Genomic DNA, 13,899 nt, shown 5'->3' with positions numbered 1-13,899 from the left:
CCGCAAGATTTTGCGGAAAGTTAGCGATATTTTTGTCTTACTTTGGCGGCGTGCATATAAGTATTATGGCAGCTTCCAACACCTGCCTAAGGCCTCTTATCAGAAGTCTGAAATATTTCTGAAAAACGAAAACTACATAAATAACGGCAGGCGAATAGGCATAGCACCATCTTTGCGATGGCGTACTTTCGAGGTGGGGGCATGTTGAGAAGTTCAACGAACGTCGCTGCGTGGCAACTGAAGAAGGATGCACTAACAACCTTGATAGTCCAAGAAATAACGATCAGCGCGCTTTACTGTGCGGCCACTAATTAACGAACGACGCTAACTAGTTTTTCTGCCGTCTGGAAGGCACTCACAATGACGTCCTGCTTCGAAACCAAAACCAGCGCTCATATTCTTTTCAGAGCCACGTGAGCAATAGATTTGAGCCAAGTGTCCCGAAGTCATTCATTCGCACTCAAATTTTAGCGCGAAAACTTTGTTTAAATCAAACCTGCGTTGCGACCGCCAGAAAACAGATCGGGGGTGTCTCATGAAATTGATGCTCTGGCACTTAGGGCTAGGGACGTATTCTGTAAGAGTCGACCTACTGGACATGTTCATTTCGTCTGCTGCTGAAGTGCTGATTGGCTGGGGCGCCTGGCTCCTGCTGAAGCGCACTCTAGCCCAACCAATCAGACATTCAACAGCAGACGAAATGAACATGTATACTAGGTGGACTCTTACAGAATACCTCCCATGTTCTCCAAAACAGAGCTCCATGCACACGGCTGATGGGCACTACGGTTTCTGTGTTCGCGTTAAGTACAAGCTTCGAGCATAGTGACCGGTCTAGCCGGCGTTGTGTCGCGAAGACAGTGAACCTATGTCTACTGTCTTGGGCAAGCACCATTGCGCTAAGCTCGATCGAGGTAACATGTTGGATTCGCGGCGGTGGCGGCGGCTTCATTTCGATGGGGGCGAAAAGAAATGAGCGTTGTGTACTTAGATTTAGGTGCACGTTAAAGAAGCCAAGATGGTTAAAATTATGTCACAATCCCCCACTAGGCCGTGCCTCATCATCAAATTGTGATTATTACACGTACCATCGTAGAATATTGTTTTTGCAAGCTTGTTAGATAGGTTCTGCGTGCTTCTGTCGTCAACTCGACGCAACAGTCCGTATGATGAAGCGCAACGATCTTCTGTTAATAATAGGGCAACACGAGTGCCCTGGTGCATCGACTCATTTTATTGCGATAGCAATTATATCGACACTGCAAGTGCACTTTTGCCGTCGGCGTCGCCGTGATGTTTCTTACACAGTCCAAGGGCAATAACCCCGTCGCCGCGCCGTATGCTGTATGTGCGTCTGAAAGCATGCGAGGGCAGCCGACGATCGCGGCTCCATCTCACGCGCGCGAGGGAGGAAAGCGGGGAGGAAGCGTGCCGTTTTCCGTCGAGCACTTAGTTCTAGGGGGAGGCGAGGCAGATGAATTGTCAGAAGAATTTGAATATATTTGAGAAGACGTTGCACTGCCAGAAGATGTCTTTGAATATATTGCTGCGTTTAGAGGCTTTTGGGGGGAACGGGCTTGAAACATGACATTTGATGTATATCAGTCACTCTCCTTCTAAGTTAGTCCATTGCCTTGTATTCTTTTTTCTCACTTTAATAAAAAAACTAGTTGGTAGTCAGTGCTCTTTTACTCGACTTGCCCCTTTTCCTTAGTATGTGTGTACTGCCACGATGGGTTACGTGGAAATATGTTAAACACAGTCGAAAGCTACTTGTCTAACCGCACGTCTCGCGTAAGTGTGGGCAATGTATTATCTAGAACATCCACCCAGGAGGCTGGCGTGCCACAAGGGGGTGTGCTTAGTTGCACTCTCTTTTTGTAAAATGAACTCCCTGTATACAGTTATTCCACGCAGCATGTTTTATTCTGTGATGTCGATGATGTACAGATAGGTTTTAAATCATGAACATTGCTATCTGCGAACGACAGGTACAGCTTGGATCAAACAAACTGTCTAAATGGGCTGTTGTAAATAGATTTAAAATAAACGCAAAGAAAAGTACGTGCATAGTTTTCTCAAAAAAGAGACACGACACCACTGCCAAATCTCACGATCAATCAAGAGGAATTATCCGTGAGCAGTGAACACAAATTCCTGGCAATAACTCTAGACTCTAAGCTTGCCTTTATCCCCCATCCTAAATATTTGAAGGCAAAGTGTCTGAAGGCGATGAACCTTTTAAAAATCTTGTCGCGCGCAACGTGGGGTAGTGACCGAAAATGCCTCCTGAACTAGTACAACAGTCTTGTCCGCTCACGCCTTGATTACGGAGCTATAATTTATAATTCCGCAACGCCAAGTGCATTAAAAATACTAGACCCCGTTCACCATCTGGGCATCCGTCTCGCGACAGGTGCTTTCCGAACAAGTCCGATCCAGAGCCTCTACGTAGAGTCGAATCAGTGGTCACTTCATCTGCAGCGTTCATATAGTAGTTTTACATATTTTCTTAGAGTACACTCGAACATTGAACATCCCTCTTATTCAACCATAAACGACATGACCACTGCCACACTCTTCCAAAATCGACCGGCATCGATAAAACCGTTCTCTTTGCGTGTGAGGAATCTTAGTGAGGAAATGGGTGTTCCGTTGCTTGAACACTGTCTTATGGCTCCAGCGAAACTGTTACCGCCGTGGCAGTGGCAGCTCATAGAGTGTGACACATCATTCGTAGAGGTCACTAAGCACGCACCAGAGGCACATATCAAAATGCATTTCCTTGAACTCCAGTCCAAGTACACATGCACAGTTTTATACAGACGCTTCTAAGTCAAGTGACGGGTGTCGTATGCAGCCGTCGGCCCATCCTTCTCGGAGTCCGGTGTACTACACCCGGAAGCAAGTATCTTTACGGCTGAGGCCTATGCACTATTGTCAGCTGTGAGGCATATAAGGAAATCTAAACTTCAAAAATCAATCATATTTACAGACTCTCAAAGTGTCGTAAAAGCTTTAAAGTCACCCTGTAAACAGAAAAATCCTATAGTCATTGAGCTCTATTCCGTACTGTGTAGAGCGTATGTATCTAACCAGCATATCATTATATGCTGGGTGCCTGGCTATAGAAGCATTGAGGGTAATGTGCTAGCTGACCGATGGCTACGTCAATAACATCGCACGCTATTAATCCTACAGCCGCAGTATCTGCAACAGATTTGAAAGCTTTCTTGCGTAAGAAACTGCGAAGCCATTGGCAACGTCTGTGGGATGCAGAAACAAATAATAAGCTTCACTTGATTAAGCCACAGTAGGTTTCTGGCCCTCCGCAACGAGAACGCGGCGAACTGATGTCCCATTCTGTCGTCTCAGAATAGGACACAGATATGGCACCCATAGTTTTTTGCTGACCGGAGATGAACCACCAACCTGTGGTAGATGTGGTGAGAGGCCACGTTCTCCTGGAGTGTCGGGATGCCGAAGCAGATGGGAAAAAAACATTTTCCTTTAGCTTACCGCTATCATGCCCCTCTGCATCCCAATATGTTTCTTGGTGAAGAACCGCTGTTTAACACCACAGCAGTCCTCGGTTTCCCAACGACGTGGCCCTGCATGTTATGTGCCCAATAAGTTCATAGCGCGTCCCCTCTCCAGAGGATGCCGCTGTGATGGTAGTTTTGTATAAGCACATGCCTCCAGGCCCTTGTGTTTTCAAGGGCTCTGTTTAGGTAGTAGTGTTTGTTGACAATTTTTATATCTGACATATCTTGTATATAATATCATTCTTTTGCAGGGCATCTTTTATGTTCATAGTACGCGTCACTAGTCATTGCCATTATCTTATTGCATGTACATTTTACGCACTTTACAGCGACTATTTTAGGCCCCTTTGCAGCCACGTCCCATCTACTTCTCTGAATTCATCACTTCCCTGCGAACTAACACTGGCATGACGCTCTTTGGCCATACCTGGCCCTTGCGCCACTAAACTCCAACAATCATCAGTATGTGTGCACTGTGAACATCATCAATATGCATAGGGCTCGAAAGCTGGTATGGTGGCGCTGCCGCGCTGGAACAACCAGCGCCGCAAGTAGCGGCCGCGCGTGCGTGAACACGTCGCGACTTGTTGCAGGCGCTCTCCGGGCTTCTGCCGCGCGAAACGCCGGCCTACGGGAGCAATGGCCGTGCAAAATCAGCAGCGCGTTTTATTTCGTGGATTTCGTCAAATTGAAAACGTGGAACCGTATCTCAGACGAAGCAGTTTGCTCTGTGGCAATGATATTTAACGTCAGCAATCATGTTTACTGTGTCAGAGAAGATTATGAGTGCAGCGGACCCCTCCGACGTTGTTGGATGTGTCGCGCGAATGCGTCTACTACGACGTGCGGCTTCAGGTAAGCAAAACGATTATATTTTCCTTTGCTCTCTCTCATTATTTCGTTTGTTATTACTCAGTTGTCTTTACGCCCAAGGCACATTATGGGAACGAACTGCACATGTAAGGCCGGATGCCGAGGATGGTGTAAAGATGCCGCGACCCTGGCTGTATTTGGTTTGGTTCTTCACATGATGCCCAAAGCCCGCTTCGGGGCTAATAAAGACAAAGTTCATGACCGCGATAAGCAAATTTCTATGATAGCAAAAAATGTTTTTAAAAATAAAAATTTAACAGCGTCTTTGTTTACCTCGCCCGTCGCGCGGCCCGGATCCATGCGCTCCCGTCACTCCTTCTCGTAAGACTTCCAAGGAAATGCATAAAATTCTAACCTTGGGAGCTTACCGGCGGTGTTTCTGTAGCTGTTGCTGCAGCCGTACACGCAACAGTACACAGTTCCACCCTTATTTGACCACGATTCGGCTTCGTTCTATCGAGGTGCCATGCTTCCGCCCACACACGCTCGCGCTCAGGAACGATTGATTAGTAGCTCTCCGCGTCGCATGCGGCGCCACTTGTTCAGCTCGAAGCTGCAGTGGAAGAGTCCTATACGCGTCGTGCGCCGCCTATAGAGGCGCCACTGATGGCCACCTAGCGGGCGCCGTCGACTGTAGCCACGGGAGACCATAGCAGCCGACAGCGCTTTGCAAGCAGGGATGGCTGAAGTTCGCGGTTGCGATTTCCCTTCGTTCGGGTGCAAGACAGCTACTTCTGCGGTGACAGCTGCAGGAAAGGCGCAGGCCTCTACGAAAGTGGACATGTGCATGACGTTAAAGGAATTTGGGACAATCCAGTCCGCATACGTGCCAAGTGCGTCCCGCAGACCAGTGTAACAAAGCCCAGTTACGAAGTCGAGCTCGTGGTAAGTAGCCGCTTTGTTTTGTTGACTAATGCGATGTCTCAGTCGTTTTTTGTTGTTTTTTAATTTTATCCTTGCCACATTGCTGTTTCTGTGCCTTAATAATATACACACGTCGTTTGGGCAGACTATATCTCGAATAACTCCGCACGGAGCGATGCCGGTACATATTGTAGCGATCTTGCTACCGCTGATTACACGTGACATCGCCGAATAAGTGCCGTAGAAGTTGCTTCAATAAGAGCAGTTGCAAATTGTTGATGGAGATGCGTAGCCTCGGCTAGGAAATCGCCAAACGTACGGGTAAATAAAGGGGGCGAGTTGCACCGCCGTTGCAATTCTGCTGCGCTCGTCGAACTGCCCTATCCTCACGCAGTTTTCGCGACTTGAAATTCTCTTAGTGACATGCTTGAAAACGTACAAAGCTGTAGTATCAGTATTTTTTTTTTTCTCTTAATGTTATGGAGGAGAGAACTCACACGATATATTTGAAGGCGGAGCAGCGCCGGCCTGGCAGCAAAACCGGCGCTGGCAGCAAGGCCGGGATTTGTTCCGTCGTCGAGATGCACGTAGCAATAATTAATACACATTAGATAGGTACTGCATTCCTTCGTCCAGTCGGTACCCAGAATTTGGTCATAGATGCATCTTACATAGGCCTGCAATGTCTCTTATTGTTTTAGAGCTCTACTTGCCTGTGTAGGTTTTGCTACATTGCATCGAGGGCACGGTAGCAGTGTTTTGCGGGCGAGCATTTTCTCAGCCATCCGTGATAACGATGTGACTGTCTTACACTTAACATGCACCAAAACTATTTTTTGTCTTGCGTAGGTCACAATTGCGCTGTATGCTTTTAATGTTCTTTTTTAATTTATTTTGGGGGAGGGGGGGCATGTACGCCCATCATCATATTAAGCCGAGCACATGTCGAGTTAGTGTGTCATTATTCGAACCATTGTAGATTATAAAAAAGGTGAAGGGCGAAGAAGCATATGTGTGCAACTATTACCATAAACCTGACAGCAGAACTCAAATTAAGCTTAAGTTGTGTTCGGGCTAAGTGCGATGGTAGTCGTACAAAACAGCTAGCATGTGGAAGGAAATATACCCTAAAAAATTTTGCTTTCTTGGCAGGCATCAGTACCTGACTTTTTGCTGCAAGATGCACTCTGCACCTGCAAGGCAGGTAAAGGCGGACGGTGCAAGCACATTGCTGCCGTCGTCCATTACATCAACAACGAAGAAAACAGATCATGCACAACTGGGCCAAGGCTCTGGGGCAAGCCTTCTGTGCGCGCACTTGGAACGTACAAGAAGGGATCGTGTTTGGATGGCTTCCTCGGCAAGGCAGTGGAAGATGTTGTGCAACTGCCACCAGATGTGCCACCTAGTCAGGATGCAACTGTGTTAGCTGAACTACTTGATGGTTTGTGGACCACAACTGCTCGCTTGTAACAGCCATAAAACATGAGCTATCAGTGACAATTCCTGAACATGCTGAACAAGAAGTTCTGGTACATGAGGAACAGATTGTAAAGGGGCATTTCCGTTTTTCTGAACTGCACCGTGGAACTGGCACACAGCACAACACAGACGAGGAGATGTGCTGTTACATGGCAAACATTGTGATGACTGCCGAAGAAATAGCAGACACAGAAAAGAAAACACGGGACCCAGGTCGAGACATGGTGCACTGGAAAGAAAAGAGAGCCAACCGCATATCAGCAAGTAGCCGGCCTCACGACATTTTGCATTCCAGGAAAGCACCTAATGTACTGGCGGAAAGCTTCCTTTCTGCCAAATCATTTTACTCGCAAGCGACAGCTTATGGAATAGCCCTTGAAGACGAAGCCATTTCTTGTTTTGCGAAGAGCACGGGGGCTGAAATTAGGAAATGTGGGCTTCATATAATGCTGGAGCAGCCATGGCTTTGTTGCACACCAGACGCAGTAGTTTTGCAAGGCTCCACATTGTCACTACTGGAAGTGAAGTGTCCCTATTCGTGCAAGGACAAAGCAATTGTTGACAGCAACGCAGCCGTGTCAAATGTTTTATATTTGGTGTTCCGGAATGGGCGTGTAGAACTAAAGTCATCGCACAAGTACTACACGCATGTGCAGACATCACTATACGTTCTTGGCCTCAACAAGTGCTTTTTCTATGTCTATTCACGGGCCCAACAGATCTGCATTGAAGTGTCACTTGACAACAACTTTATTGCACAGGCCATCCCCCGACTTGAGCAATTCTACTTTAAGCACTTTTTACCAGTGTTAACTCAAAGGCATGTCCTGGGTGGTAACCACACGAAAAGTGAAGGCTGAGGAAACCACTTATATACCCAGTTTTAGTCTCAAAACCACGTGGCGCATGTGTTTGCCATGCTGTGGTGAAGCATTTTTTGCATTCATGGCTGGTGGCGTGACATTGTTTCATTTTTCTCAGTGTTAAGGGCGAGTCCTTGCTTTCTTCCAGCACAATAATGCTACTACATTGCCTATCATTACAGATGCCTTACAGTTTGCAAAAAGGCTGTGTGCTGTTTTGTGTCATATTCTCACATTTCTGCGTCACTGAAGACTATCTGTGTACATGGGTACACATAGGTGGACGATGCCAATTTCTACTACAAAATAAGAAGTGGCATCTGCAAGGGCAACATAAAGCGTACAAAATGTGAGTAAACACTAAAGCAGGAAAAATGAGAAACTTCTAGAGAAATAGGCACAGCTCTATCAAAAATCGTTACACAACCTTCAGATCAAAACAAATTTATTTTTTTCACTTACTGCACTTCAAACTTTGTCACATTACTGGTTGGTCGACTTTACATTGATGTGAAAATTATAATAAATTGTGTTCCATTGACATAACTTTCTAAGTTGTATAAATGCATGCACATTTATGTGCACTACCACATGCACAACCATGAACAAGGCAGCGTAGTGAGAAGATGAAACAAATGAAGTTCAGAGTTGTTGCACATCTGCATACATTACAAATGGTCTTCACAAACATTTACAGAGTTCGTTAAATCTGTTACTAAAATATTGCAAAAGCAATGCCAACTCAGAGTGGGCAAAAAGTGATACAACTTACAAAAATGCACAAGGTGAATAGCCAAGCACGCTCGAACACAAATGCTACAAACTAGTTTCATGCACATACTCAACATAATGAATCACTTCAACCTGGTGACCACATATTTTGCACGATAAACGTGCTCACAAACACTGAATAATTAGGATAAAGAAGTATGTTATAGCTTGCAGCTTCATGCACCAGTGGTAAACATACAGCAATCCACGGTAGTACTACAGCTTGGTTTTCCAAACGTGCACACATAAGACTAAGGCCCGCATGAAAGAGTATGACTTTAACATTAAGGCCAGTATTCACAAATCATCCTTGAATTGAAATGCCCTCCTAGCAAAGAAAATCCTCTTTGAAACTGAAATTTAGGGAACTTCGAGGCTCGGTGGAGTGTTTCTTTCCCTCTGTGGAGTCAAGATGTAGCACTGATTGAGAGAGCATTTACAATTATGGACCGAAAGTACCTTTCTTTTTCTGGCGGAATGGATATGTACAATGCACTATTATAGATGTCATGCTATGATTTCCTTGCATGCCCACTAATCTTTGTCCTTAATAATTGGAGCCTGCAAATTTGCCAGCACTTCACACATGTCGACGATTTTGCCAATGTGAGGAAGCAGATCAGCAGACAGTTTTTCTGACAATATTCTGAAAAGCTTCATGCGCTGTATGCACCGCTCAACATGTATCCTTGCACTTGCTGTCTTGTAGGTGCTGAGAACCTCCTCACGTGTAAAAGGCTCATTTGGTCGTGCAAAGATTGGCATCTGAAACTGAACTCCTCGCTCCACAAGAGCACTCCTGATTTGAGGAAAGCCCTTGTCAGCGAGCACAAGGTCCCCTGGCTCAAGCATGTGCAATATGCCACAGTCAGATGTGATAAGAGAGTCGGTGGCACGGCCCCCATAAGGCCTTGAAATATAGCTTATGATGCCACTTGGAGTTATTCCTACAAGGAATTTCACAGTGTATGTTCCTTTGTAGCTAGAATACATTAGGACTTTCTCATGGACAGTGCTTGGCGCCGCGCAGGGTACTTCTGCGCAGTCAATGATAACCCTGCAGTTCACATAGTCGGCCTTGAAGCAGTTGGGCATCATCAACTGTGTGGTTGACTGTGATGGCCAGTAAATTACTGGCCGCATTTTTGCATGGAGAGTGGAAAGGATGAGCAGAAAATGCCTTGAACATGTGGTTCTGTGCAACCGAAAAAACACTGCCAAGGACAAGTAGGACAAGTTTAGTTTTAGCTTCATCAAAAAAAAAAGCAATTCGTTTGAAGCACTGGTGGTGTCCTCATTCCCCTGTACCTTGAGCGCCTGAACTACAAGACATAGCAGCTTTGTAAAAACACTCAGTGAAACTCCAGCAATACACTTTAAAATAGCTGAAGCTTTTTCACTGGAGTAGGATGAAACACTCGCATAACCACAGAAGCCAGGGCTTGAGGTCGTGTGGGCAACGTTCATAGGATCACATGCAGCGTCCTTGACGTCGTAGGATGTTTCCCATGATGCATCCTTGTATTCCTTCTTGCAGGTAAGAACAACCTAGAGCAGATGTTAGCGAATGAACACACAGAACAGTCTTAAAAACACTCGACAAGGGTAGCGATGGGGGCTTTTTAGTGATTCATGAGGAACACTTTCGATGCAGCGCGAGACGTAACAGGACACAAGAAGGCACAAGTAAAAAGACAACACACAGTGATGTGCGTTGTCTTTTTACTTGTGCCTTCTTGTGTCCTGTTACGTTTCGCTCTGTATCAAAAGTTAAAAACAGTATTTGCCCAAACATTGCTGCATGACTGAGAAAGACGTGGTCTGGACAAATTATATCAACGTGACAAGTGGATCTCGGAACAGTAATACTTCAAGACAATCAATCAATGGCAAATTAAACAAATGGAGTGAAATTGAAACAAAATGGAGAGTAGGCAGGCCAGACAGAAAATTTCATGTTGAGATGAAATGAGAAAATCTCTGAGCACGGTGTGCAGTCTTACTGCAAAAATTCATTCTGCAGTCGACAGGATATAAGATAATGTTTGACTATGACGGTAGTCATTTATTCTTTTGTTAAGCAGTTCTAGCACCATGGTAAAATGCTGACTACTGAAAACAATGCACTGAAAAGCCCATCCTCCTAAAGTGACTAAAAAAACGTAGCTTCATCACTGTAAACAAGCACACGCAAGATCAAATGTGTACAAGGTACTCTAGTAAGCCTCATCCTACGTGCGTCTCAGCTTCGCATTCTTTTAAACAACAAAAGAAGAGGCTCAGCATATCCACCTCCGAGAACCATGTGCAAGGGTCTGTCTGCGTTCCTACCTGCACAAATTTAAACCACAGTGGGGTTACCTTTTTGCCATTTCTCCTTTCAACTTTGTTTTTTCACTATGCAAAGCAACAGCAACATAGCCATCACGTGTCCAATTTTCCTCCCACACTACAAGCGCTACTGAAGAAATGTAGACTAGAACTATGACATTTTACATTTGCCTGAACTTTCCTGAAACACCGAATTTCTTGAGAGGGTTTTCCTGGTTGGTAGACACCTTAGAATCACTGCTGTGGACGGCGGTTACAAAATGTGTTGCATGGCCATAACAGGCACGCAAGGGGAGTTTCTGCATAAACACGTGCATTTTTCATCTACACCGAGGCTGCGACATTTCCTTTTAGGTGCAGACCTTCTTTCATAGACAGAGAATGTAGCTGCTTTCAGCTCTTGTTTCGGTAAGAGTAATCGTGAAAACGTTGAACATACTGGTAGCTGTAGGGCGTGTTCAAAAGCATTGTTATTGCTGTTAGCCACATTCAGATATGCTCAGCTCCTGGTAACACCAAGATGAACAACTGCCACTGTCATTTATTCAGCACTAAACATTGTTTCTACTTAAGTTACAGGGTCAGCTGCCAAAAATCAGTCTTAGCTTATAAGGTTACCTTAGAGGAATGCTTAAAAATTTATTTATAATAAAAGAATGCAAGGACATTGAGGTGAAAAGGCGGGTTTCTGCTGGTGGGAATAAAGAGTTCGTAGTGAGTGCTTGTGTAACCTTTCTTGTGTATGTGTGTCGCTGTTCGAGTTGTGAATATTGCACTTTACAATAGCAAAGAGGTGTAAGTCCTAAAAATCTCTATAATCTGCCCAGACAAATGGAGCACAACCTATTCAACAATATCTACACTTGTGTGCACTGCAGTTGCACCACCTCATTGTTGGTCGTGAGGAACTGGCAACACACAGCTCCATGTGGCTTGTCCGTACTGCTCACGTGACTGGAGCCGGCATGATATTATTGTTTAAGCAAAATGAACAAAGCACTAAAGAGACTGTGCTTGTTCGGCATAAACAAGTCTATCCATATAAACAACACGCGTACGTTGGCAGTGTTAACAGGTGGCATTTATGTACCAGAAATGTAGCTAGAACAAGCTGCTAGTGGGAGCAATTTTATGACGGCAAGAAGAGTTCTTCAGACCATTTATAATTCCATTATTAGAATGTCACAATAACTGCTGTATTAGAATAAAGACACCAGAGTCCGAAAAGCTTAATTTAGAGCAACCAGATAACCTTGAATGGCACATGCAGCAATGCCACAAGTATAAATACAAAGGTATCTTTAACATTCTCTCCAGCTAAGAAAGAAAGCATGTGTCCACGCAAAACAAAACTTGTGCTGTACAGTACCTTGCTTGCAACCTCAAGGACTTGTGGCTTTCATGCCTCTTTCGTTTCTGTTAATCTGTTACTGCTCTTAAATAGTCTCCTTGGCTGACTCTGCAGTTATTTATGATTGCCACTAGTTATGATGTATTGCACAGAACAGCTAAAAGGTGGTGTATTAGGGAAAGAGAGAGGATAACGAGAGAAGTGAAGCAGACGAGTAGAGGGAACACACAAGGTGCACGATACGGATAGCTGCAGAAGAATGTGCTGCAGTGGACTTAAGTAGGCTGGTGATGGATTATTCCCGCTACGCAAAGGAACACATTTAATTCCCTTAGACTTACATTTTGCACTGTGCTTAGCATTTACCTTTCATACCTTTGTGCAGTAGCAACGTTGGTAGACCTGTACACACTTGGAAACAAGGTTGGTAGATAGGCAGGGCTTCTCGGATCGTTCGAGTTCTCGCCATTTACAAAGTGACAGCTGCAGATCCTGGTGTCTGGTAGGCTGCCACGGACTGCCATCTGCTCTAAATGAACCAATACGCAAAAATGCCCATCATAACACGCACGAATGGAAGATCACAGAACGTACCAGGCATTTCACTCCTACGCCTCAAAATATATTAACGAATGATTAGAATTAGCCCAGCGTGCACACGCAAAATGTATTCAGCTGTGAAACAAACATAGCACTCTGTGTGGTAACTGTGCTCGGACAGTAGGAAGCTATGATAACTTCTCAAACATGAGGCGAATTTTCCTGCGGGAATCGAACAGCAGTACCATAACCATATGTAGCTGCTAACAGCAAGTCTACATCTTTTCTAACACATTTTCCAAGCAACCACAGCAGCAGAGATATTCGCGAGCGAAAATAATGAAGCTATTAAAGAAGCATTTGTCTAATCATTCCGAAAAAACGCAGCGTGATTCAACCCCATTAAAACGAGACGAGGCAAAGACCTCATATTTAAAAAGAAATCAACAACAGTTATTCAAGAAGAAGTTAGCAAAGGTCCAACACGCGCGAAAGCACACATAAAATAGATCCAAAAACATAGCTGCTGGCACGACGATTTCACGGGCCGCATAAAACAAAACAAAAATGCTTGGAAGGATGTTCAGCAGCTTCAACACGCAACACGATGAATTCGTGCAGTTGTGCGCCCTAGCGACAGCAACACGGTAAAGAAGCGGCAAGCGGCATTCAGAACCTGCGAAGTGCCTTTAGCCCGCATGCTGCACCCCGGTCGAACCGAACCAAAATATGGGCAGGCCGTGATGACCTTCGTCGCTTGCCCGTGTCAACATGATCGAGTGCAGCAAACAACGAGATGGCAAGTCGAAAGCGTGATGACAAGAAGCGACGTATTAACGCAGAAAATGAGGAAGGGGTCACCTTTCCCGACGAACGGCGGCGATCCATTGTTTCCGTCGCTCCTGCTAATGAGGCCTCGCGGGGAATGGGTAAAACCGCGTCCCCGGCGAGTTTTTGAAGGTGTTTGAGCACCCCACCACACAGCAATTGTTATTCGACATGCCCTGAAGTTTCGCCAACCCCACACATGCGACAGACGTTGCTTATTGCACTACGTAAACGTGAACTAAGCGGAGACACACGGACAACGACGCAGAACTACGGTGGACGGCTGCTTACTCTCCCGCGCGGCGTATTTCTATTTGCGCCCCCGTACAGCGCTCCCGCGCGTTATGAGCAAGGTCGCCACCAGTAGCGCTTACGGTGGCGCGCACTAAGCGTATAGGCGCGCGCGGTCGACCTCCCTAGTGTTACTGTATATGCTCCCTACGGGAGCAGA

At 45.4% G+C, this 13,899-nt stretch overlaps 1 protein-coding gene across 1 annotated transcript; it reads right to left on the bottom strand.

The window, feature by feature from the left end:
- Positions 1-8,055: 8,055 nt before the first annotated feature.
- On the bottom strand, positions 8,056-10,723 carry LOC119463511 (uncharacterized). Its single transcript, XM_049655554.1, has 2 exons — positions 10,634-10,723; positions 8,056-9,946 (listed from the first exon to the last, which is right to left on the bottom strand). Exons 1-2 carry the CDS (start codon positions 10,682-10,684, stop codon positions 8,933-8,935), a joined length of 1,065 nt encoding a protein of 354 aa, XP_049511511.1. The 5' UTR covers positions 10,685-10,723; the 3' UTR covers positions 8,056-8,932.
- Between the last annotated feature and the right edge of the window lie 3,176 nt (positions 10,724-13,899).

Source organism: Dermacentor silvarum, chromosome 9 (assembly GCF_013339745.2).
Source record: "Dermacentor silvarum isolate Dsil-2018 chromosome 9, BIME_Dsil_1.4, whole genome shotgun sequence".
In the NCBI taxonomy this organism is placed as follows: domain Eukaryota; kingdom Metazoa; phylum Arthropoda; class Arachnida; order Ixodida; family Ixodidae; genus Dermacentor; species Dermacentor silvarum.
Note: the sequence above shows the minus strand (reverse complement) of the source record. Positions and strands in the feature narration are given on the sequence as shown.

Bases quoted from the DNA above. Each gene is read 5' to 3' on its own strand.
- LOC119463511 (XM_049655554.1), bottom strand. From the start codon at position 10,684: ATGCTGAGCCTCTTCTTTTGTTGTTTAAAAGAATGCGAAGCTGAGACG. The intron at 9,947-10,633 runs GTAGGATGAGGC...CATCTGCTCTAG, and splicing joins AATGCGAAGCTGAGACGCAC to GTTGTTCTTACCTGCAAGAA.